Source organism: Cibotium barometz, chromosome 60 (assembly GCF_041138505.1).
Source record: "Cibotium barometz isolate CiBa-2024 chromosome 60, ASM4113850v1, whole genome shotgun sequence".
In the NCBI taxonomy this organism is placed as follows: Eukaryota; Viridiplantae; Streptophyta; class Polypodiopsida; order Cyatheales; family Cibotiaceae; genus Cibotium; species Cibotium barometz.
Genome location: NC_141105.1, coordinates 11,644,387 through 11,670,767, shown reverse-complemented (window position 1 = coordinate 11,670,767; position 26,381 = coordinate 11,644,387). Strand labels below are relative to the sequence as shown.

Below are 26,381 nucleotides of genomic sequence, written 5' to 3'. Positions count from 1 at the left end.
GCATTATAGATCAATCTGGCAGCTTATTCGAGAGCTTCTTGCTCCTTTTGAACCAATTGCAGATTTGGATCGTTCTGATCGTTTGGTTGATTGGAACCTTAGAAGAGAACAACCTGCACGAGGCCCTTTATCAATGGCTAAACTTTCGGTTCATTCGATATATCATCTCTTGTTGCCTGCCTCTTGGGTTCAAGAACATGCGAATCAGATTTAGCATCTTCATAAAAGTCAGGGTTGGTGGAAACAGCGGCTTCATTCTCTTTGGAAATGCAGTCTTCCTTTGTAAAGTAGACTTTTTTTATGGAGATGCTTGATTGGAGTCTTGCCAGTCGGCCTTTTCTTGGCTAGGCGACTTTTAGCACCTTCTACTTGTCATAGTTGTGGTGCTTCTCAAGAGACAGTCTTTCATCTTTTGTGGAGTTGTCCTCTGACCAGGACTTTATTGGATCGGATTGCTGTGTAGAAAATATGAAAGCAAGAGCAAAACTAGAAATGAAACAAGAACAAATGAAAGACAAAGAGTTACCTTGAGATGAGTGTAGACAAGACACAAGATTGATTTATTCATTGATGTGACACCTACAATTTATAGGTGAGAAGTACAAGATTGAGTAGACTCACTTATGGGATAAATGTAGAGGTGCCACATGGCACTAGACTCAAGACACAAAGACTGAACTGAAACTAGACTAGAGAAATAGTACACCTAGTGTGCACTTATTTCCAACACCCTCCTTAAGTGGACACTAGGAGGAAGACAAAAAGACAAGACTATGACATGGCAAAAGATAAGACCAAGACAGAGAGACTAGACAAGGATTGAGAGACAAGCTAGAAGACAAGATGGACAAGACTAGAAGACAGATATAAAGACTGATAGACTGAGAGACAAGACATGAGAGACAAAAGATCCTGAGACACCCCTCCTCAAGTGATATCCTCATATGGGTCCACAAGGATAGGGACAAGATGGATCTAAAACAAGACACAGTCAGATTGATAGACAGATAGACAGACAACAGATAGACAGACAGACAAGACTAGATAGACAAAAGATTGACTGTAGACAAACAGATGGACCTTGAAGACATCCCCTCCTCAAGGGCAATCTCTGCCTCTTGGGTAGGGACAAGAGAGAGGTCAAAAAGCATAATGAGTAAGACACTAGAACCCCTTGACCTACATCATCGGTGGTCAAAGTGGTAGACAAGAAAGGTGAAGTAATCAGAAAGCCCATTCCTCATCATGTGAGGAATGAACAGCAAGATCTGCTGATGTAGATGCTGCAGCAACATGGGCTGAGGTAGATGCAGGGGCTATGTAGAGGTTTTAGAGTAGCAGTCCTTCTCCCGGTGATTATCACGGCCACAAATGGTGCATGGATGAGCCTTGAAGTAGTCCTTCTCTATATGATTAGTTTTTGCACAATGGGTGCAAGGCTTTCTTACCTTAGAACCTCCTTTCTTTGCTAAAAATGCAGTGTCAGTTACCTTTTGTTGTTTTGTTCTTTCCTCTTCTTGGAGAGCATTGATGATACCTTCAAGAGTAGGATTATTGTGATACTTGAAGTTAGTGACAAGAGTAGCATAGGTGTCAGGTAAGCTTTTGAGAAGCACAGCAATAGCAATATCTTCGGAGATGGGGGACTTCACTGATGCAAGCTGAACCATAAGACTGCGAAAATAATTGACATGAGAGGCTATAGTAGCTCCCTCCTGCATATATAGATCAAAGAATGAGATCATAGGTGCAATCTTAGAATTTTTAGAGCGGGGTCCAAAAAGGGTATCCAAAGTGATCCATGCTCGAGAAGCAGACTGTATGTCGGAGATGTGATGAATGTAATCATCTCCAAGACCGAGCAAGATGATAGCATAGGCTTTGTCATTTTTGGCAGTGGGAGCATAAGTGATAACTTGCTCAATGTCGGAATCTTCGGGAGCAGCAGGATGAACAACGTCCCAAAGACTTTCTTTCATAAGATGGCACTTGATTTTGATTTGCCAAGTATGAAAGTTGGACCCATTGAATTTGTCGATAGACATGAGAGAATGAGTAGAAGAGGCCATGTGGGAAGGTCTTACCTCTTGCTAAAATGCAAGGGCAGTGTCTATTCCCTTACAAGATTGCAGAAATGAATGAAAGAAGAGATCCAAACTGTTTTTAGAAGCCGGCTCTCTCACCACTTGTCAAGGCCATAGCATTTGACAGCCCATCGAAGCATGAGGAACTAGCAGTTTGCAGATATGAGGATAAGAAAAGGACTAACCAGCAAACTGAAGAAGACAAAAGCCTATTCATGAGGAAAGTGAAGCTGATTCGAGTGTTGATGATATGACCAGTAGCACCACTACTAGTGAGGGAACAGAAGATCAGCAGCTACTGAAATCAGGCCGGCGCAGGGCGGACAGCCAAAAAAAAAAAAAAACTGGCGGACAGAAGATTCAGGTCGGCGTAGCCTGTGCAGAATATGAATAGGCTGTTCAGGTCGGCGCAGTCTGTGCAGAATGTGAATAGGCTGGTCCTACAGGCTGAGCGCAGCTAGGGAGATGATGTCCTGAAGCTATGGCAGGCAATACAAGGCAGGAGCAGCCTGCTCTGATACCATGTAGAAAATATGAAAGCAAGAGCAAAACTAGAAACGAAACAAGAACAAATGAAAGACAAAGAGTTACCTTGAGATGAGTGTAGACAAGACACAAGATTGATTTATTCATTGATGTGACACCTACAATTTATAGGTGAGAAGTACAAGATTGAGTAGACTCACTTATGGGATAAATGTAGAGGTGCCACATGGCACTAGACTCAAGACACAAAGACTGAACTGAAACTAGACTAGAGAAATAGTACACCTAGTGTGCACTTATTTCCAACATGCTGCACGTTTGAGAGCCCGCTTCCGACAGGCACCCTTTGGGAAATACTTTTGGATCTTCGGTCTTCTCCCTTCACCCCTTAGATCCTATAAAGTCTTCTTTGATTGGGTTCGCTACTGGGCTTTATGGACTACCTGCTGGCAGTCTCGCAACAGGATAGTTTTTGCTGGGCCTTGTTTGGATGCTTACTCATTCTTCCGTTCCTCTCTTCAGCAATCTTTATATGACTGTCTCTCTCTTCATGAGATTGACTCATCTCTGTATGCTCTTTTTACAGATTGTTTTTAGATGTTTAACTATGTTCACACTGAACATAGTGAACACTCTAGTAGTCTCCCTTGTATATGGTCTTTTTGGTGGGTTTTCCTCATTTTGAGGTTTCCCACCTGTAATTAATGACATGAAGCTTTACAAAAAAAAAAAAAAAGTGTGTGCGCCTCGCTATAGGTCTCTGTTTTCCCTTCTGTGTAAGATAGTATTCCAATAGCGCTGTCCCCCTTTTTTCTGATCTGTGTCTTCCTGCTGAATCGAATAGTCTCGATGGCGGAAACAAGCAAGTATTATGTCAAGAGAGCTCTTTCTCCTGAACCTAAAAGACAATCAAGGGAAACACTGCCCCCCATAGCTCCTTCATCTGAAGATGCTTCCTATGTGTTTGACATGTTGAATGACGATTTTCAACAAAGTAGAAGAGAATGGATACTAGCTGCTCCGGAACTCACTTACAAGATGAAGTTGCCTTCTCTTGTGCATCCTCTGAAGAAGCTCTCTCAAACTGCAGTCATCATCTTTTTTCCAGGTAAAATACCCTCGGCTAATGATGTGGGACAATGGGTGAATTCTCTCCTAGGTGGATGCTATGTAGAAGGAGTCTATTTTGCCTCCAGAGGATTTTATGAGGTTCATCTCTTGGATGCATTGACAAAACAAAAGATGCTGGAAATGTCCCCTTTATTTTTTGGTCGTCAAATGGTGCACATCATGCCTTGGTCTCCTAATAATGATTATCAGAGTCTCATTAAACATCACTGCCCTGTATGGGTTGAAGTCGTTGATTTTCCAGATTACATGAGAACAGAGCTTCCAGGCTTAGCGATGACATTGGGACAAGTGATCTGTCCCCTCGTCCCACAGGTAATAAAAATCGTTTTTGCATCTTATGGGATACTGATAGACCAACCCCCTCTTCTATTGCAGTTGAGATTGAGGGTGTTAATTTGGGAAAGAAATATTTTACTTTGAAATGGGGCATTTTTGCTGGAGCTTGTTTCTCTTGTCACAAGTTCGGGCATCTAGCTTCTGAGTGTCCCTCAATCCTTCATCCGCCTCCTCCAGCTGCCATTCCTCAGTCATCTAATAAAGGAGGTCAAAAGACTTATGTGGAAAAGACTGAAGCTAAAGGAGCAAAGCCTTCAGTTCATACAGGGAACCAAGCCAATTCAGCTCAAAACAAGGATAAAGGAAAAAAGCAAGCTAGTGGAAAATAATTCATCTTCTCACGAGGGTTGGCAGAATGCAAAGAAGACGGTGCCTCTCAAACAAAGACCTCTCCAATCTCCGGATGCTTCTGCTCCATCTCCTGGTCAACCTTCTACCTCTTCAGACAGCCCCATCTCAAAGGCATGGGTCAATGCAGTTAAGAAGGGTATTCCACTTTGTGAAGAAGATGATCTAGTCAGGGACTTGGATTCTCAGGGTCAGCAAGACCCTGTGGCAATGGCAGAGGCCTGATGCCTCCCTTTCTCTTTGAGGACTGTTATGAAAAATGGGGAAGAGACAAGACAAAACTGAAACTGAAATGAGAGCATAACTAGAAGGAAACACAAACCATAGACATACCTTGAGATGAGTGTAGACAAGACACAAGATTGATTGATTATTGATGTGACCCCTTGAATATATAGGGGGAAAGTACAAGAGCTAAATCCTTGAGTGCCACGTGGCATACACTGAGATGACCAAGACTAAAAGTACTCCTAGTGAGCACTTATTTCCAACACCCTCCTTAAGTGGACACTAGGAGGAAGACAAAAAGACAAGACTATGACATGACAAAAGATAAGACCAAGACAGAGAGACTAGACAAGGATTGAGAGACAAGCTAGAAGACAAGATGGACAAGACTAGAAGACAGACATAAAGACTGATAGACTGAGAGACAAGACATGAGAGACAAAAGATCCTGAGACACCCCTCCTCAAGTGATATCCTCATATGGGTCCAGAAGGGTAGGGACAAGAGTGGATCATAGACAGACAGAGAGAGAGACAATCAGCCAGTAGAGTGGTCCCACACAGAGAGAGACTTTCAGATAGACATGAGAGAGACTGACAAATAGAAGATAAATGGGACATAGACAAAAAATGCCAAGAGAATGTGGGTAGCTAATCCACAAAAGAGAGGCATATAGACTGATAGACAGAGTGTCAAAGACATGTGACAGGATAGACACACAGGATAGACACATAGACAGAGAGACTGACTGATTGTAGATAGACAGAGAGATGGACCTTGATAGATAATCCGTCCTCAAGGGCAATCCTCCTGCTAGAGTGAGTAATGCAGGGGTGCCTCTTGGATAGGGACAAAGATAAGTCCATGTAGACAAATAGACATGACATTACCCCCATGATCTACATCATTGGTGATCAATGGTGGTAGATAGCATGAAAGCATAGACAAATATGAGAGAGATGGGAAGGTCTTACCATATTTGGCAGTGTCTAATCCCGTACATGAGAGACAGATAGATGAAGGGAAGGTCTTACCACTTGCTGAAATGCAAGGGCAGTGTCTAATCCCGTACAAGATAGAGAAGTAAATGAAATTCAGAACTGAGATTGTTGATTTTTCAAGAAATAGAGGGTAGACTGAAAATAGAAAACAACATACACTTGATTTCTGCTTTAAATTTGCTGCTGCAGGTCTGGCTGGTCCAATGGACAGCTAACCCACATGTGAAGATGAAGAGGAAATGGGAAATAACAAAGGGGGAAATGCCCTTTGCACAGATGTTGCAAATCAGGTCCAAAATCAGCATTGGAGTTTACCTTCACAAAAGAGGGTGTTGAGCTGATGTCGAGAAGACCAGAGATCCAAAAATGATGAGTTGTTGCATGAGTTGAATATCCAGGAGGTCCACGACTTGAGAAGGCATGTTGATGAAGAAGAGAGTGCGGGGGTAGCTGCTGCATGTGCAGTACTAGAGGACAGGCCGGTAAGCTCAAGTAGAGAGGCGGCAGCACCATGATGAACCCCCGCAGCAGCAAGAAGGAGAAGACGGGCAGTTGTTGGCGCAGATCTGGAGTTGCAAGCTGGAGCAGAATCAATAGGCTGAGCAGAGACAAATGGGGCAGGTTGGTATGGCAGGCAGAAAAAAACGCAGCTATGGCTGCAGCAGACATTCGTGTATTTGGAGGTCGATGAGTTGAGGTTAAGATACAAAGCAAAGAAGCAAACTTGCCGCCACATGTTGTTGGACCAAGCGAGCAGACATAGAAGATTAGAAACTGCGTAAATTTTGACTTGTATGTATCATGTTTGGCACGGGCAAGAAAGCTCGCAAGATAGGCTGCAGCAAACTGTGGATAGGCTGAGGGAAGAGGCGGCGGGTAGTTTGGAAGGCAGTGTTGGCAGATGCCCATGCTGCAATCCACGCAGAAGATATTCCTCTCATTTTTCTTCAGATGAAGGTGATCGTTAGCGCAAGCTGCAATGAACTTCTCGGAAAGCAAAGCTTCTAGCCACTCTGGCTTCTGCGGCAAGGCGGCTGCCGTGAGCGTGTATCCCACCATGGCGTGATGAAGAGCAATTCAAAAAGGTGGTACCGAGAATGAGGATGGCTATGGCGACAAGGAGCTCAGACGAGAGAGAGAGAGAGAGAATTGAACCAAGCAAACACCAGCGTGCTGCGCTGAATTGAGTGGGACAGCTTGGAGAGAATGGCGAAAGCTCAGAGGAAAAACAGGGAAACCCTAAAACCTGGCTCTGATACCATGTTATGAAAAATGGGGAAGAGACAAGACAAAACTGAAACTGAAATGAGAGCATAACTAGAAGGAAACACAAACCATAGACATACCTTGAGATGAGTGTAGACAAGACACAAGATTGATTGATTATTGATGTGACCCCTTGAATATATAGGGGGAAAGTACAAGAGCTGAGCATGAGTGCATATGGGATAAATCCCTGAGTGCCACGTGGCATACACTGAGATGACCAAGACTAAAAGTGCTCCTAGTGAGCACTTATTTCCAACAAGGACTGCTCATCTCTTGTACATATTTTCATGCGTACTTCTCTTAAATGTTTTTCTTATAACATACAGGGCCTCTGCAATCAGCATAAATGGAGGCTCCTATGGCATTATATAAATAATACTCATCCAGATGTTGTGTGTCTGCAAGAGCATAATCAACATTCTTTTGCTGGCCAGCATGGGTTCTTTTCAGGATATGATATATTTTATGCAGGATCTGGACAATTCTCTGGGTTGTGTATTTTAGCCAGACATGATCTGCAGCCCTGTGTAGCATATAATGATCTTTGTGGCCGATGGATGATTATCCAATGTATGATCAATGGAGAGATTTTTGAAATAGGCTCCTTGTATGCCTCTCAAATTTCAGCTTCCAGAGCTCAAATGTGGGACTCCATAAACCAATATCCTTGGTCCTCAAATGCTCTACTTTGTGGTGACTTTAATAATTCTCCTCACTGGAAGGACAATACCACACATAAATCCCATATGCTTCCCTCTGAAATCCAGCAATGGGAACATATGACTATGACTTCATCACTTCATACTGCAGATTTATGGACAGCAACTCACCCTTCAGTTTTGGGATTCACATATCATCATAATGCTTTTACAGAATATTGGGCCAGGCTTGATAGATGGTATCTTATTCATGCTCAGCAATATGATGATTATACATGTCAAATGTGGACTGATTATTCTCAACAACTATCTGATCACACTCCACTTTGGCTCAACCTTTCATTTGGTATGCCTCTGGATGATATTCAGCTCTCTTTAGTCAGACATTTGCAGGTTAATCAATTATATCTTTCTCATGAAAAATTCCAGCAAATGATCAGATTGGCTTGTAAGCCATTGTTATCCCATGCTCAGGAGGATCTGGATTTTGCTTGGAACTCTTTTGTACATCGTATTCAAAATGTCATTAAGGAATATGGAAGATGGTACATGGCAAAAACCAGACAGCATATCCAGTGGGCAAAATCATACAAGCAATCCTTGGTACAGATTAGCCATCAATGCTCTTTCTGCTTCTGAACAGAATTCATTGTCTTGTGCTTCTTCCATAATTGATGCTAATGATAAACGCAAGCTTTCCAAATGGCAGACAAGGGCTAGAGTTAAACGTGTGCTAGATAAGGGTTGCTCCTCGAAATCTTTCTTTCGAAATTTACACACGTACATACAAAGTCAATCTATCATGAGGGTCAGGAAACCCGATGGTCTTTGGACCCAGACTTTATCGCAGCTAGAAAAACAATGTCTGGATCATTTTCAGCTTCTTTTTTCTCTACCATCTTCTTCTACACCTCAGGCTGCATTGGCTCGGAGCACATTTATTGAGCTTGTTTCTCCTATTGTTTCTTTGCAAAAAGCTTCAATGCTGGAAATGTCCTTTTCAGATACTGAATTGGATGAAGCCCTCAAGCATTTGGGTAAACATAAATCCCCATGCTGGGATGGTTTGACGGTTGAATTTTTTGTAGCCTTCTGGGCTGAATTGAAGGGTCCAATCTTGAAGCTCATTAATGTAGCCTGGCAGCATCAACATCTTCCCTCATGCCTGTTATATATAAACTTATTGCTAAAATGTTGGTACATCGGATAAAGGATATCCTTCATGATGGACTTCATCCCAGGCAATATGGTTTTGTTCCAAGAAGGCATATACATGATAATATCTCTAATACTCTCATTGCAATGGAATATGCAAAATACTCTGCTCAGGATGTCTTAGGTGGATGTGGCAAAGGCATTTGATACGGTGCAGTGGGATTATGTTTCTCAAATCATGTCTAAACTTGGTTTTGGGCCAAAGCTAGTTAATGTCATATATTGGCTTTACTCAGATTCCACTGCTCAATGCTTTATAGGGAAACATTTGTCTGAGTCTTGGACTCTAGAACGATCAATTCGACAGGGATGCCCTCTCAGTGCTTTGTTCTATGCTATTGCTTCACATCCTTTGCTTCTTTATATGGATCATCTGGTTGATACTAGACAGTTAGAGGGGCTTCAGATTTCTGGTTCACGGCCTTTCATTGCACAGGCTTATGCAGATGATTCATTCTTCATGCCAAAGAACAGTCCTCTGGAGCTTCGCCTATTGATGGATACTCTTTCAGATTTCGGGTTGGCAGCTGGTCTAAAAATTAATTTTCAGAAATCAAAACTCTTACCTCTCAAGCATTGTGAGTGGCATGCTATCCTGTGGCCCGGCCAGATTATTTATCCGGAAAGCATAGTAAGACATTTGGGTTATCCCATTGGCTGGAAAATCAGAAATAAGCAACAAATATCTTGGGTGCTAAACAAAATTCAGGACAAATTAGAATATTGGAAGATCTCCACTTGGCCATTGCACGTACGGCTTCGAATTGTTCAGTCCATTGTTCTGGCTTATGTCCAGTTCTACCTTCCTCTCTTATATTGGTCATCTCGAGATCTTTCTTCTTTTATGTCTCAAGCCATGGAGATTTTTTGGAAAACTAAGCTTCATAAAAAAGCTTTAAGGTTGCTCAAAATGGACCTGCTTTGCTCACCAAGAATGCATGGTGGTTTGAATATTATAAACATCAAATTTCATGTGCTGGCAAGAAAGATCACTATGCTCAAAACCTTTTTTCAACAAGAGCAGCCTTGGTCTATCATGTTGGCAATTTTGTGTGGTCAGATGCGCACAAATGCTTATGGTCGTTGGTTAGTTGATCCATCGGAAGTAGTACTTGGCAAATTTCAAGGTAAAATCCCTGGTTGTCCATTTTCTACTTCCTTGATTCAGGATTGGAAGAAAGTGCTCTCTCACATCAAATGGTCTCCCCATCCTGCCTCTATAGCTTCCTTGCTTCGAATGGAAAGCATACATTGGAGTGCTGTTTTTTACTCTCCCCTTGCTGAACAACAACCAATCAGAGCTTACAATCTTATGAAGTTGGGCATCCGGTTCATGGACGACGTGGTAGATACTCGAGGGCAAATTCTTTCTTTTCCGGCAGCATGCCATCGATACAATCTTGGGATGCATCATAGATCTATATGGAAAGCTATTGCAGATCTCTTACACCCTTTCATTCCGATTCCAACATTGGATGTAAGAGACAGGCTTCAAGATTGGCATCTTCAGTCTTCAAGTTCAAGATTATCCTCTCAGCCTTTGCATCTATTGACTTACCAACAGTGGAGCGGAGAAAGATGTTCATGGCCTCTGCAACTATGATATATAATAATGGGGCTAAAGGGCAACCTTGCCGTACTGAGCGAGAAATCTGAAACCGCTCTCCTCTAACACCACAAGCGAGCACTCTACTATGGGCATCACGATACATGCATGAAACTCCCTTTATCCATCTCTGAGAGAAGCCCATATGGCTAAGAGTACCCTCAAGGATGTCCCAATCCACTCTATCATAGGCCTTCTCAAAATCCAAGAGTAGAATGGCTAAGGGCTGATTGCTCGCTTTAGCCCATTCGATGGCCTCCCAAAACGAGAAAATGGTATCAAAGATTCTCCTGCGGTGTAAGAATCCATTCTGAGTTTCATGAATGAAACCCGGAAAAATGGCCGCAATCTGATGCTCACTGCCTTAGAAGGAATCGTGTATGCAGTCCCAAGTCAGGTGATAGGTCTCCACTGGCCAATCAATGTCTTATCCCCACTCTTAGGAATAAGCCCGTCAGTGAGAGAAGAAGGCATAGAACCTGTGTCCCACATGTCCTGGAGAGCCAATGTGATCTCAGCCCCAATCTCATCCCAAAAAGTAATGAAAAAAACAGGGGAGATGACATCCTCCCCTGGACACTTACCCCATGAGGTAAGGCATGAAGAGCATGACTGAACTCCTGCATAGAAAAAGGGGCATCCAAAGCGGCACACATCTCCTCAGTGATCAAATGTGGCAATGCATTCCAAACCTTCCTTTGTGCCCTGTGTCTCAAATCAGAGTGCGGCTCAGCACTATGAAGCTGGCGATAGAAATCAGTGGCAATATGTCTAACCATAAGAGGATCTAAGTGAAGAGTGCCATGTGAATCTTGCAACTGCCTGACACTATCTCTGGCATGAGATGGACTGTGAGTAGCAAAGAAATGTTTGTTACATCTGCCACCCATCTGTGTCCAAAAGGATTCCTGGGCATTGAAACGGTACTCCGCACGCTGATCAAGAGAGTGATGAAGTTCTGCCCTAACAATACATAAAGAATCTACAACCCATTGAGCATGAGGATGTTTCTCGTGCTCTTTCTGGAAGGCAGCCAATCTACATCTAATAGCCCTTTCTAAATCCAAGGCCTCTTTCCTCTTAGACAGGGCACATGTGTGATAAAAGTCACTAATATCACAGAGAGCAGAGGCCAGGCTTTGAGAGGCCTGTAAGCAATCATGAGATCTCCAAATATCAAGCATACGACGTGATAGCTCTGCATCTGAAAACAAATGATCAGGGATGCGTATATGGGGTGCTGATCCATGGCAATTTGGTTCTTCAATACATAAAACCATTGGGAAATGATCCAATTTAGAGGTGCCTGTAGCGATAAAAGTATGCCCCCCTCTGTCAAGCACCCAATCATCCACATCAAATCTGTCTGACCGTGCATAAATACATCCTGCATCCCTTCTCCTGTTAGACCATGAATAAAGAAGGGTGGATGGTCTCCTCGAAATGTCACCCACATGCCAACAATCTCTGCCATGAATGGAGAGTAAAAACCTCTCCCAAGATGCTCTTTCAAGAGGATGCACCAAGCCCTCATGTCCACCTCTTTTATCCGTTGGCATCTCAACCATGTTAAAATCCCCACCAATAATCCAATGGTTGGCAAGAGGCATCAGTGTAGTGAGAGATTTCCAAAAGGCAATCCTCTCCCCTCTATGGTTAGGAGCATAGAGGTTGGGAATACCAATGCGTGTAGTACCGTGCATAAGAAGGATCCACTGCGCTCTCACAGGTAAAATGACACCATGTCCAATGATGCAAGGCAAGATCAAAGTTGAAATAGAAATACAGACACCACCTTGGTACCAACAACTGGTGACCAAAAGGTGTGTCACGAGAGAAGCTTGCCTGATCTCCCACACTGGCTAGCATCTAGTTTATGCTCTTGCAAGAGCAATACATCCATAGGTCCACCTGTGCTGCACAATGAAGCTGGGTTTTTACAATTTGTTTCCGCACGCGGAAAGAAACCCCCAAGACCCTGAATGTTCCAAGAGACAATCCTCATAAGGACTTAAAGTAGGAACAACCAGATCTCGTGGTTGACGAAGGACCCCTTTAGAGGTGGAAGTACATCTCACATAGGTAAGGGAGGGAAAATCTGATGATGTAAACCTTGCCTCTCTCTCCCACTCCGGGGAAAAGCCAAGGCTAGAGTCCTCAAAACTCGAGAGGTATCATGACAATGCGAATGCGCAACATGATCCTCACGGGTACAATCATCCTGTAACTGTAATGCAGCATCCTCCTATGATGGATCTAGATCATGTGCCTGCAAAGCCTCATCCTCCAAAGAAGGATCAACATCCTGTGAGGCAAGAGCTACATAAGGGTTAGGGTGCTCCACAAGGGGTGTGGGTGAAAGGGCAGGTACGGGGATCCAAGGGTGCTTGCCATCCCTAACCACAACCCAATGTTGTGTGCTCTGTTGTGGCAAAGGAGCAACTGGAGTCTCGGCAACTACAGAAGGCATCTGTGGCCTCCTAGCATGGCCGCTTGATTTGGGATAATCTGTAGCAATGTGGCCGTGTCGACGACAAATCCGACACTGGTCAGGTCTGCCTGCAATCTCCATCCTCTGGCAGAAATGAGATCCGTTAGGTCTCTGAAGCATAATATGATCATCAATAATCGATGGATCAAGAACAAGCACAAGGACCCAAGGTACACCATCAAGAGTGGCGATAACGGCCGTGGAAGTTGAGGCGGGAGAGCTCAGAAGGACTGGTACCTCTAGAACCTGGCCAAAGAATGCCCCTATGGAAGCTAAAAGCTTCCAATAGGACCGAGGAAGAGCAGGGAACCGCATTGATACCAGGGTAAGGTGTCGATCCTCTGCCACTAGATCAAAGCCCACCTGGTATTGAAGAAGAAAATATTCCTAGGACCAAGAGGGAAGGGGCTGCCAGCCAAAACGTGAGAAGTAGCTTCTGAAGAATGAAAGTTTACCTGGATGAAGCCTCGACCAAGCAAACAAGTATCCTAGAAGTGTACAATCAGCTCCAAAGGGAGAGCTGCTAGAAGCCATTCACGGGCCTGCGAACGAGAGCGGTGGGAACCATAAACTCTCGCAACAAGGGTGGTCTAGACCTCAATGTCAATGTTGTGCTGAAGGGAGGTGAGCTCGTCTTGTGAAAAATTGATGATTCTCCCGGCCAATGCGGATGACAAAAGATTGGTTGCGGCACAAGAAGCCATAAAGCCAATTGAGAAAGTGTGGGCGACGGACTTGAATCCAAATAAAAATGCTGCTGAAATAAAAGGGAAACGGGGAAGGACAAGGCGGAAGCTGAATGCGGGAGCAACAGAGGCGGGTGCAGAAGAAGGGGGCAGAGGCGGGAGCAGCAGTGGAGCAGGCGGGGGCAGCAAATGGGCAGGTGGGGGCTGCAGTGGGGCAGGCGGGGGCTGCAAATGGGCAGCCGGGAGCAGCAGAGGGGCAGGCGGGGGCAGGAAACAGCAGCGCAAGCTCACCTCTCAACTCTCGATATCTCAGTTAAATTGAAAAAATCAACACAACTAGTGTTTGAAAAGCTTCCTGCTTAAGATGTAGTCTCATCGCAGGAAATGCTAAACATGGTAGCACCCGTAAGTGTTTTCGGCCAGATGTTGCTGGAGGGTGTCTCTGCAGATGCTCAAGCCCTCCAGTTGGGGACATAATGTATCCTCATTCATCAATTTTCATTACTTTTTGGGACAAGATTGGGGCAGATATCACATCGTCTCTCCAGGAGATGTGGAACACAGGGTCTATGCCTTCTTCTCACACTGAGGGGCTTATCTTCCTTATCCCTAAGAGTGGGAATAAGACCTTGATTGGATACTGGAGACATATCACCTTACTTGGGACTGCATATAAGATTCTTGCGAAGTCAGTGAGCATTAGATTGGAGCCAATTTGCAAGATGTCATTCATGATACTCTGAATGGATTCTTACATGGAAGGAGCATCTTTGATAACGTTTTTTGGCTTTGGGAGATGGTGAATGGGCCAAAGCGAGTAATCAGCCTTTATCCATTCTCCTTTTCGATTTTGGGAAGGCTTATGATAGAGTGGATTGGGACTTCCTTGAGGGCCATATTGGTTTCTCGCAGAGATAGATCAAGGGGGTTTCATGCATGTATCGTGATGCCCACAGTAGTGTGCTTGCTTGCGGGGATAGAAGAGAGCAGTTTGAGATCTCTCGCTCAGTACAGCAGGGATGCCCTCTAGCCCCATTATTATATATCATAGTCGCAGAGGCCATGAGCATCTTCATCCCCTCCACTTCTGGTATTTATAGATTGAGGTTGCCTCTTCGTAGTCAGGAGGAGACGGTTGACTCTGTGTTAATTGATGACACAGGCTCTAGGTGTTTGTGTCTATATGGTGGCAGTCCTATCAGAAATCTTCAGTGGGATAAAGGTGAGTGGGAGTGGATTGATGCCTCTGATTCATTGAAAAGCCTTCCCTTTTTTAGTTTCACAGTCCGGAATGCCAGGCTTCTCATCACTCAACAAATGCATAGGATCCCTACTCTTAAGACTCATTGGGAGAGTTATGACATCTCTCTATCAATACAATGGAGATATTGGCATAGGCTTTGGCATTCATACAGAAGGAGCCATATCTCTCATTTCTTTTGGTTATTTTTACATGGTGGTCTCCTCTCCCCACCAATCATTGGAGATCGGTTTTCGGTGTAGCACTTACTTGTCGGAGATGTGTGGAAAAGTCTGAGACTGTACAACATTGTTTATGGGGATGCATCACTGCACAACGTATTTGGGGCTCTATGGCCCAACTAATGGGAAAATTGAGTAGCCGTGCCATGCATGTTACCTAGGAGGTAGTTTCTGGGCTTTCCCAGTCTGGTCCGTAGCTTTTCTACAAGGGCAGTGATATAGAGACTGCTATTTTCATTCGTAGAGGTATTTCCCAGCATGGTTTATAAAAAGATGTCCCTCACTCACATTATACACCCCCAGATAGAGGATTGACTCCAGTTGGGAGATTGTTGCCAGTATTACAGCATGGCAGATTTGGAGAGCTAGATGCATGGAGGCTATTGAGGGTATCTAGATTTTTGAGTCTCAGTGCATTAGCACTATATGGGGTAATATCATCCATACTCTCATGGTTACTTGGGCTCGTATTCAGGGGTCCTCTCGCTCCGCGCAAGCAGGCAAAGCACGTTGTATGTATGCAGGAGTGGAACCATGGCATTTTCTTTTCCTCTAGTCCCATAGGTCTTTCATGGCACCATGATGATCTTCAATGGTTGAGATCACCTTACATATTGGGGTGATTCTATTCTATTCCGGCTTATAGCCATGGTTGTTATATGCCTTTTTTCATACTTAATAGATGTCTCTTTCCTGTAAAAAAATTTACAAATGACTTGCATGTTAACTTAGATTCATCACATGTCTAGTACCATAATGTTTGTTTTCAGCTTTTTATGGCACTAGAAAACATACAAGCTCATAATTTGCATAATTGCACCAAGTGGGCGTGGATCTTCTCCTCCATGTGTCACCACTCTATCCGAGCGTGAGAGTAGGCATACTCTCCATCAATCACAATGGAGTTATCTGTAAGAGGGGGGGAGGGGTATTGCGATTGACATATGACGGAACACGAAGAGAAGCACCTCCACGCTGGAGGACACCACCTCCCCTTCCTGATCTCTATGGCCTGAGCGCCAGGGGCCAGAGGTGGGTGAGCACGTCAGTGATATGCAGATCATGAAGATGGTGTGAGAGCTCCATTGCCTGCCCCTCGATGGCGGCAGCGACCGACTCCAAATCCCACTCTGTCCCCGGGGCTACACTCAAGGGAAAAGAGAAGCTCATCGTACCACTCTCTAGCGTAGATGGTCTGGAATGATGAAACGCCATAAAGATCCGAATGGGAGCCACTGTCTCCTCAAAAATATTAGTTCCTTCCACTAGAAGACATCGAAAGAAACTCTAATCCATAGGTAGCCCCAAGATCCTGGTAGGCCCACCTGGGGCCTCTGACGGGAGATCCCTCACCGGGGAAGCGGCGATGGGCATCTCTATCGGCTCCGAGAATCAATGAATCAAGCGGCAAGCGGAGCTCGCTGGCTGGCTCCACTCTGGGTCAGATGCTGCCGGAGGGTGGCAGGAGTGCTCTGGAGAGGTGAAGGGAGGGGGGGGTGTGGGCTCAGAGCAAAAGACGGGGTAGGGGGGGCTGCTGCGGGAAGAGTCCGAGGCGAGGATGGAGAATGCAGAGGAGGGGGGGAGGAGGAGGTGGAGGGGGGTGGGGAGGCGGAGAAGAGGGAGATGGGAACGGTTGGGAGTAATCCTTCAGGGAGGGAGGGTGTTGGGAGGTGCTCGCCGGGGGTTCAGCGAGGCTAGCTAGCCTCACTGGAAACTAAGAACTACAGGAGTCGTCTTTGCAGTGTAACGGCCGCCAAACCAGGGGGGCCAGAGGTGGGACCCTCTCAATGACTAGCGGGGGGCCCACTGACAAGTGGGTGCTGCAATAAATGCTCCAAACGGTTCTGTGACAGAACTGAATCCTCATGTACTCTGTTAGCCTAGCGCGCGCATGGCGGCACTCAGCTGTGGAAGTCGACTGACGGCCCTGGCGTGGGCCAACGGTCTGCCACTCTCCAGCAACAAAGTCATCCACGGTCGGCGGGTCGTGGTGCTCGGCTGCCTAAGAGAGCTTGCCTCTCTCTACCACCTAGTTGAAAAATCTGAACTAGGACCGAGGAGGGGACCACCGGAGGTGGTCTCCTCGACTAGCACCCGAGGGCAAGCTCTGGCGAGGTGTCCCATCTGCCTGCAAATAAAACACTGGCCGGGAGGGCCTAAGTACTCCACTTGCTATAGGATGGGGTCTCCCCGAAGGCAAGGAAGGGATATGACATGAGGCACTGTCTCCGGCGAGGCAATACAGATGCGAAGGGATGGAATTTGGGCTGCCCATGCGAGGGACAAAGCCACAGCGTTGGGGGGCGGGTTGGGGGGGGCGGGGGGGGGGGGGGGGGGGGGGGATTCCATCACTCTCCCAATGGCTCCACCGATCCTCACGGTAAAAGAGGAAGGTATTCCTTCGTGAGGCCAAGGAAGTAGACTGTCACACGGGAAAGCCTGAAACGCCAGCCAGTGGGTCAGATGTGGGTTCGAAGTGTTGCCACCTCACAAAGAAGGCTTGGGCCATATACAATGCAATGGGGCTCAGCTGCATGACTCGATTTGACGTCGTTGGTGAGTCGAACTCATCCCGGTAGTCTTGGTAGTAGCCGTGCCCAAGAGGATGAATGTCTATGACCTTTGCAGGCCCACCGAGAAGGCTAGCCTGAAGAAGATCTCTAAGTTGTCCGCACGCAGGGCGGCTACCGACAATCTTGCATACCACTGTGGAGGCCTCTAAAGATGCAACAATCGTAGTCAATGAGCAATTACTCATTCCCCAATCCCCAGTGTCACGTCAAACACATTGACACTCATCTTTTCCTCCACGCATTGAGCGTTTACTCATTAAGATTTATGGGAATTTGAATGAAACCCATTTAGTGCCACCGGGGGGGGGGGGGGGGGGGGGGGGGGGGGGGGGGGGGGGGTCACATGCACCGTCGGGGCCCACCCTTGTCAAGATCAAAAACCTTAGTTATATGAGGCATGGGTTTTCTACAAGAGGACACCTATTGATCATGCATTATATGGACAGACTGTCAGGGCACTTGAGAGTGCGATTTCCCAACAACAACTTTGGGAAATTCTTCTGGATGTTCAGGCTCCTTTCTTTGCCTTTGCCAGATGACACAGTGACTAGATACTGGGCTTTGTGGACGGTCTACCATGCATGAAATCAACTGATTTTCTTGACTTTTTCAGGTCTCTCTACCCTTCACTCCGAGATTCTTTTGACCGCAGAGATCTGCCTTTCAGCACTTTGGAGGTGTTTTCCCACTGTTTCTAATATCTGAGTAGTAGTTGTCCCACCTTGGGACAGCTATGAATGTACTATACTTTCCTTAATGAAGCAGTGGTTTCACACAAAAGATTGTGCATTACATGGAGTCCAAGACACACGGCATGTCATCCTGTTGTACTTGGCTCAGCAATTAATATCAAAGCATGGAAGTCAAACTAATTGTTCTTTCTTATACTAATGTGTTTCTGCTGTCTACTTTTGTAAAGATCTTTTGGTTGCATAATTTGCACTAAGTTGCTAATATATTGATGTAAACTATGGTTTTGCTGCAAATGTTTTTTTTTTTGGAAAGTTTAGAAGAAGAACCTACTAAATTTACTAAATTCACACACAAATTGTTATAATTACTGTTTCTTGTTAGCACAGTGTGGAGTGTACTTTTTACCTGCTATCAATCTTTGCAAGGACGTCTAGTAAATGGTAAACTGTTTGTTTTTCATATCAGGGAACAATATGTGGACTGAATTAGAAATCGAGATTGCTTCATGCCTTACCAATGTGTAAATTCAAATCCTATGATTCAAGCAGCCAGATTACAAATGATTTGCATGTAAACTTGGATTCATCACATGGCTAGTACCATAATGTTTGCTTTCAGCTTTTTATGGCACTGAAAAACATACAAGCTCTTTTCTTTGAATGAGTTATGACATACTGTGTCTATGTGGCAACTATTTACAGGTTTTGCCACTTTGATGAAAAGATCATTGTTCTTCAAGAAGGTACTCAACATGCAGAGACGGTACCTTATTGCACTGAAGAAACATCTAACTTGGATGGGGTCTCTTGGGACTATTACTTGGAAGCTAAGTGTGATGCCTTGCAGCAAAAGGTGTTCTATAAACTCTAAACATAGTTTACAAATACTCATTAGTTCAAACTATTTTTTTCCATATGGAATTGCAACAATCTTTGAGGGGCATAGAGTATGGTTGCACAGCACTTGTATAGACAAGTTTCCAAAGTCATTTTCTCCAATGGGAATCATTTTTTCAAGGTGGCTCTTGCGTTGTGTGTGAGTTTCTTATTGGAACTGTAATCTCAAATAAAATCCCGCGTGACCCTGTCTCCTGCATGGATCCAGAAGATGCACGGGCATGATACCTGAACTACACCTTCCTCTCCTCAATCAAGTGTATCTCCGTGCCGGCTGTCTTTAGTTGTGCCTCCAGCCACGGGCTGTCTGAGGTCCTACTCCTGCAGTCTTTGGAGAGAGGCTAGGCTCCTGGCTCCTCTCCTGCTCCAAAACGCAATGAGTCTATCTTGGTCGGCCCTCTATTAGAAAACTGATCTCTCAGAGCCCAAAGTGTAGATCTATTGCAGCTGATCCCTTCCTGAAGGTGAGTGTGTCCCAGATCTCAGCGATTTGTGTGCTGCTGGACCAAGCTTTGTGGGATGCAGACACTCTGCTGTCTCTTTGGCCGCTAGAGGTCCTCTAAGTGAAGAAAACAGGGGTGGTCCAACAACGTGGTGCGAGCTATGATGCCAATCATTGCAACGCCCCCTCCCCCCCCCCCTCCCCACCTCCCCCAGCTGCAAGCCCACTCGTCCACGTAAAGGTTCGTGCATCCTCCTGTCTGACCTGGAAAAACAGAGGCTCCCGTGGGTGTGTCCAAACTTTGGTAGGTGCCATGGATGCTGTCCTCTCATGGTGATAACCAACTCCTCTGAGATGGAGTACTCGGCCCCTGAGATAGTGTTGAGCTCACCACCTTATCTGTCCTAATGGTCCTCTAGCATGTTGCCCTCCCATGCACCAATAATCTGCTTGGGCTAGATCCTGTTGCACCAGTATCCAAAAATCTGTCTGCCCCGCCCGCCGTGTTGGGTGCATAAATATTAGGAGGCACACCCGCCGGCCCTCACCAAATGGCACAGCACGAGGGCAGGATGGAAATGGGCGGGCGGGACAGTTTCTTTAACATCAACATCAGGCTTGATCTCAATTTCTAACAAAGCCATCTAAAAGATAAAAAGGCAGAACAATGCATCAACACGTATGAATCCGTGGTGGCGAAGTAACATTAAAGGACAAGAAAAAAAGAGAAATCAATACAATGCTATACGAGGTCTTCAAGATCCTTGAGAGGTAGCATATTACATTGTAGTGATTTGAATAGAAAAGTCCCCAATAGCACAATAATGCATTAGTTGGTGTTAAATGACATTGAAACTACCAAAAAAAAGAAAGATCATAACAACACGATATGAGGCCATCAGACAAAATCATCATGCCCTTCTCGCATTGTAGTGATTTGACACAGCCATCATTCAATCTTTCGTTCTAATTATTTGTTAAAAGGGTGAAAATTATGCATTAGTAAGTACCTAAAGACGTATAACTATATAATGGCTTACATTCAGTTTCAATTGCCTCTTGTTCCCTAGTCTTCTGCTGATTTGGATACTTTCATGTTTGCAGCCTTAACATGTTTATGGTGTACTAAAGTGGACAGGAAATCCATTAGGCTGCTTATAAAGCATTTCGTCTGTCATGTTGCCCAATCAATGAGCGCACAGGCAGGGAAGGCTTTTGTACGCATGACACGTGTCAAAACTAAAATGTACTCCAAGAATGCATGGTGGCCTCAATATACTGAATTTACACTTTCATGCTACTGCAAGAAAGCTTCTCTTCCGCCAATCAGGTGATAGCTCAAGTTGTGAAGGTGTTTGCCTAGGACCAAGGGGCCCTGGGTTCAAAACTCCCCTTGGTGTTTCCTCGACGGCATCGCCTACGGGTGGATAAATAAGCGCCTACGGGCGGTGATAATTAGTAACTATGGGAGGATCTTGGGCCAAAGGCTAGTTTTTTTTTTTTTTAAAGCTTCTCTTCTTTTGAGTTTCTTGGAGTAAAAACAGCCGTGGACTTTAATGTTATCAAGACTTGTTGCAGCAATGAAAACTTCAACTTTTGGTCATTGGATGATCACTCATGCTGAGGTTATATTTGGATGCTTACAAGGGTGCATTCTTGGATGCCTGTTCTCTATAAAACTGATCCAGGACAGGCAGACTCTCATGGCTCAAATAAAATGGTCTAGTAGACCATCTGATCAAGGCAATTCTCTTTGCAGAGAGTGCATTCATTGGAGTCGTGCATTTCAGCAGCCTCTTGCTCTGTTACAGTCGAGGAAGGCCTATTATCTTTCTACCAAAGCAATCAGATATGTTGAGGATGTACTGAATGATAGCGGCTATGTTCTTTCTTTTCCACAAGCTATGGCCCTTTACAATGTGGGTTTACATCCTAGACCAATATGGTGAATCATAGCTTCTTTATTGCATGATTTTCAGCCTGTACCTCCTCTACAATTGAATCATACCCTGGATAACTGGATTTTGGTGAGTCAAAATGAAGGTTGTCGCGTGGTGCCTCTTTGCAATCTGATTGTAGCCAGTGAATACAAATCGCTTCTTCCTCCTCCTTGGATACAGACTCATGGAAATTCATTATGGCATATTCACAAGCCTTCTAGGTGGTGGAGGGTGGCTCTCTTGAAGATCTGGAAGAGTAGATTACCCCTCAAACAGAAAGTCTTCTTCTGGAGATGCCTCGTTGGTGCCTTACCGGTTGGCAATTTTTTGGCTGAAAGACGTATTGCTCCAACATCTTGTAGAAGATGTTCACATCCACGTGAGACAGTCTATCATCTTCTATGGTCTTGCCCCCATTCCCATGCACTTCTGGACAGATTGTCAGTACACCTTCATCTTAGATTTGTGGGCAAAACTTTTGGAAAATTCTTTTGGCTATCTGGCACCATTTCTCCTGGTCTGCCAAAATTTGATACTTTCATTGCATGGATGAGATTTTGGACCTTATGGTCAATCTATAATGCAAGAAATCAGTTGATTTTTGCCATACAAGACATTCCCTGTTTTGCTTTAGCAGATCTCTTCTTTTATCTCTTGGGGATTCCTTTGACCTTGGAGATCTTCCCTTGCATCAGCTACAACCTACAAGTGTTCTCTAACTGCTTTTGAACTTTAGTTGTCTTGTACTTGGACAGCTGGGCTTGTAACTTTCCTTATGTTTCTTGTATTTTGATTATGGGTTTTCCCCTCCACTTGGAGGTTTCCCACTTGTAATATACGGTTGTTACCAAAAAAAAAAGTGTCAGTTCGGCAGGGTTGTCCACTTAGAGTGCTACTGTATGCCATCACCACTCACCCAATGCTCCTCACATGGACAAAACTTACACAAGATTGGCACCTTCATGTTCTTAAAATGGTAGATGATACACAATTTGTGGTGCAGGCATATGCTAATGACTCTTTCTTTTTTCCCAAGAATACGGAGGCCGATGTAAGGGCTCTCATGAAAGCATTGTCCTTCTATGGTTTGGCTGCAAGATTGCATGTGAATTTTGAAAAATCCAAGTTGTTCCCCATGAAAAATTATGATTGGCGAAGAAGAGATGGTCGCGATTAAAAAAAGAAGGGGAGAAAGCTATCTGTGTTAGCAATCAAGGCACTTGCTGAAGATATGCAAGGGGGAGATAAGAGCCGATTTGAAGCAGGGCGATCCAATGATGAAGATCTCGACATCTTATACAGCCGTGAACAAGAAAAATCGGCCTGTCTTGATCATGACGTTATTTGCAGATGAGATGGAGGAAGCTCACACACTCGAGAGAGGGAAAGTTTGCCTGGTCATAACTGATTAGGTCACACAGTCAAGAAGAGGTAAGTTCGCCTAGTCATGAACTGATTAGGTCACATAGTCATGAAGGGGGAAAATCGCCTGTACCTCTACCGGCAAGCGTGCAGCGCGATCTGACAGAAGTGGGAAAGTTACCTGTCATGACAGGCCTAATGCCGTCTCTAGTAATTGGTGAAGATATGCAGATGAAGGATTGGGCTGATGTTCAGGACGAGATGCCTCTGCTGGGGGTCAAACAGGCCATTAATAAGGTGAATGGAGGTAATAAACTTTTATGGATTCTCTTGGACTTAATGCCATGGCTTGTCAAAGTATTGAGTGGGCTAAGAAGAGAATGTATCAATCTCTACAAGAAAAAGGCGTGTCAGAAGTTCAACACGTAGAGGGAAATAGAGGAGAATCTTCTGCAAACTCAGTAGAAGTCTCAGTTTCTTCTGAATTCGTGGACAGACAATTAGCACTCTTTGCCTCATGTGGGTTAATGCTATACTGTACAAGGAAGGTTCGTTCCAGACATGAGATTAAGGGCTGGCTGGAAAAGGAGATCCTACAAGCACGTGTGGTTAGAGAGATCTTCTATCTAAAAAAAGGGTACTACAATGTCCTTCTAGCTGATCCCACTTGGGTTCCCAAGGTGCTTGCCAAGGCCCCCCGTTGTTTTTTAGGAAAAGCTTTATCCATGTTTTACCATGGGACCCATGCTTCAATGTGGATAATGGGCTCATCAATGCATGTCCGGTCTGGGTGGAATTTGTGGACCTACCACCTTGGCTATGGCCTTCTATTGGAGATTTTGCGAAAGCATTTGGAAGACGTTCCCTCTAATCCATCGCTTGGAAAGGGCTCAAACAAGGTTTGCATTACTTGGGATACAGAGGTTCCCACCCCCTCAGAAATGAATATAAACCTGGGTCAATATGGTAAGCTAAAAATTAGCTTACATTTTGGTTCATTTGCAGGGGCTTGTTTCCGTTGTGGGAAATTTGGTCATTTTGTCAGGGACTGCATGAAAGCAAAAGAACACTTACAAGCTAGGCAAGTGCAGGCTAGACAAGTGCAGGGCAAAGCAAGCACTTAACTCCAGAGCAAGGACAAATGAACAAGGGAAGGAAAAATTCTGAACAACATAAGACAACACAATCTCCGACCTTAGAGCAAGTGTACTACCGGAGAAAAAAGACCTCTTTGCTTAATTCTGAGGTTCCATCATCCAGCAGGGATATTGGCAAGATAGGAGAACAGAAAGGCAAAAGAAAGATATGGATAATTTTCAGCCCCACTTAGAAAAAATGGTCCAGGAGAGTCAAGAAGATAGATGGCATGAGATCTTCAACAGGGGAATTATAAAAAACAGAACCGTTTCAGCCCCCCCTATCTATGTGAGGAATGCATTTGAAATCTTTGGTCAGGAGGAGTTTGATATGCAGGACATGCCCTCAAAACTTGATGTACAGATGTCAGGAAAGGTACTTCATAGCACGGAGCTCCTGAGAGATTCTGAAGAGGGAGATGAGAGAGTATTGGACTCTCAACCACAATAAAGTGCATGGGACTATCAGGATGCTCTTGGAATGTTAAAGGATTGAATGCTAGACAGGATGCATTTTGGGATCACATAAATGAATGGGGGCTGGATGCTTGTATGTTGCAGGAGCATAAACTCTATGATAAGAAAGCTAAGAGGAAGCAGAGATTCAAGAGAATGAAGATTTTTTACGGGGGTTCGAGTATGGTTATAGTGGGGTGACGCCTTTGTGGATGGAACTAGAGCTGCAATTACAAGGTTGGACTTAAGGGCTTATCACGATGCCCAGGCATGGGATAAATTTCTGAGAGAGATGCAATGCTTAATCAGAAAAGTGGGAAAGGACATGGCGGCAATGAGGAGAAAAGAACAAGAGGCACTACAGGAGGAATCGGATGCTTTGATTTTGATTAGTTAGTCCAGACCCCTGTCTCACAAGCAGAGTTGAGAGATTTTATCAAATGTAAAAATATGTGGGAGGAGATAGAAAACAGGAGAGCTCAAAAAGGGAGATTATTGTCAAGAAAGCTGTACTTTGGTCTCCTTCGAAATTCTTCTTCAAAGCTCTCAAAGAGAAGAGGGATAGAGAATACATATCCAATGCTAGGGATAGCAATGGTAAAATGATCTCAGACCCCAAGGAATTGGTTGCTGCCTGGACCACATTCCTTGGGGATACTCTAAGCCTAAAGGAGGATGAGTCCACGGAAAGATTCTTTGCTGAAAATTGGCTTCTGGACATTATCCCTTAGGTAGTGGAGATGGACCAAGCCAAGTGGATTGAGAGGAATATCCAGGAAGATGAATGCTTGGATGCTTTGAAAGCAATGGGGAAGGATAAATCCCCTGGTGGGGATGGCCTTACTGTGGAGTTTTTTCTCGATTTTTGGTCATATCTCAAGGTTCCAGTCACCTACATAGTGAATAAGGCCTTCAAGCATCAACAATTGGAGAATAGTGTGAAGGGCTAATCAAACTGATTCCTAAACATGTCACCAGCCTGGACATTTCCCAGTATGAAAGGAGTCTGGTGGACTCCAGGATGTCTAAATATTTGGAAAGTACAAGCTTTGGGAATGGGGGATTATCCTAGAATACAAAGGACCACACTCCTAAAATTTAGGAGAGTTGCTATTTTTTTTTTTAAAAGAAAGAGACTTCTATTAAGTATGAGAAAAACATACAACAATCACAGCTATAAGCCAGAAAAATAGAATAGAATCAACCCAATATGTAAGGTGATTTCAACCACTGAGGAGCATCATGATGCCATGTAAGACCTGTGGTACTAGAGGAAAAGAAAATGCCATGGTCCCATTCCCGCATAAATATCACACGCTTCGCCTGCGCAGAACGAGAGGGCCCCTGAATGCGAGCCCAAGTAGCCATAAGAGTGTGGATGATATCACCCCATATAGTACTAATGCACTCAGACCCAAAAATCTGGACACCCTCAATAGCCTCCGTGCATCTAGCTCTCCAGAGCTGCCATGCTGTAATACTGGCAATAATCTCCCAGCTGGTGTCAATCCTCTGTCTAGGGGGTGTATAATCAGAGTGAGGAACATCCTGCAATAAACCATGCTGGGCAATACCTCTACGAATGAAAAAAACAGAATTTGTACCACTGCCCTCATAAAAAAGTTACGGACCGGACTGGGAGAGCCAAGCAACTGCCCCCCAAGTCACATGCATGGCTCGGCCACTCAATTTGCCCATAAGTTGGGCTACAGGACCCCAAATCTGCTGTGTAATGCTGCACCCCCATAGACAATGTTGTACGGACTCAGAATCTGCCGCACATCTAGGACAGGAAGGTGCTACACCGAAAACTGATCTCCACTGATTGGTGGGAAGACCACCATGTAAGAATAACCAAAAG

General features: G+C 44.7%; 1 protein-coding gene across 5 annotated transcripts in view; it reads left to right on the top strand.

Moving 5' to 3' along the window:
- Positions 1 to 26,381, top strand: part of LOC147604983 (dynein regulatory complex subunit 7-like) — a 321,324-nt gene that overhangs the window by 194,101 nt on the left and 100,842 nt on the right. For all 5 annotated transcript variants that reach the window (XM_086794267.1, XM_086794266.1, XM_086794269.1 and 2 more), the window contains 2 exons: positions 18,754 to 18,808; positions 18,990 to 19,140. In XM_086794267.1, coding sequence (XP_086650393.1) covers positions 18,754 to 18,808; positions 18,990 to 19,140 — 206 coding nt within the window. The remainder of the gene's footprint in view (positions 1 to 18,753; positions 18,809 to 18,989; positions 19,141 to 26,381) is intronic.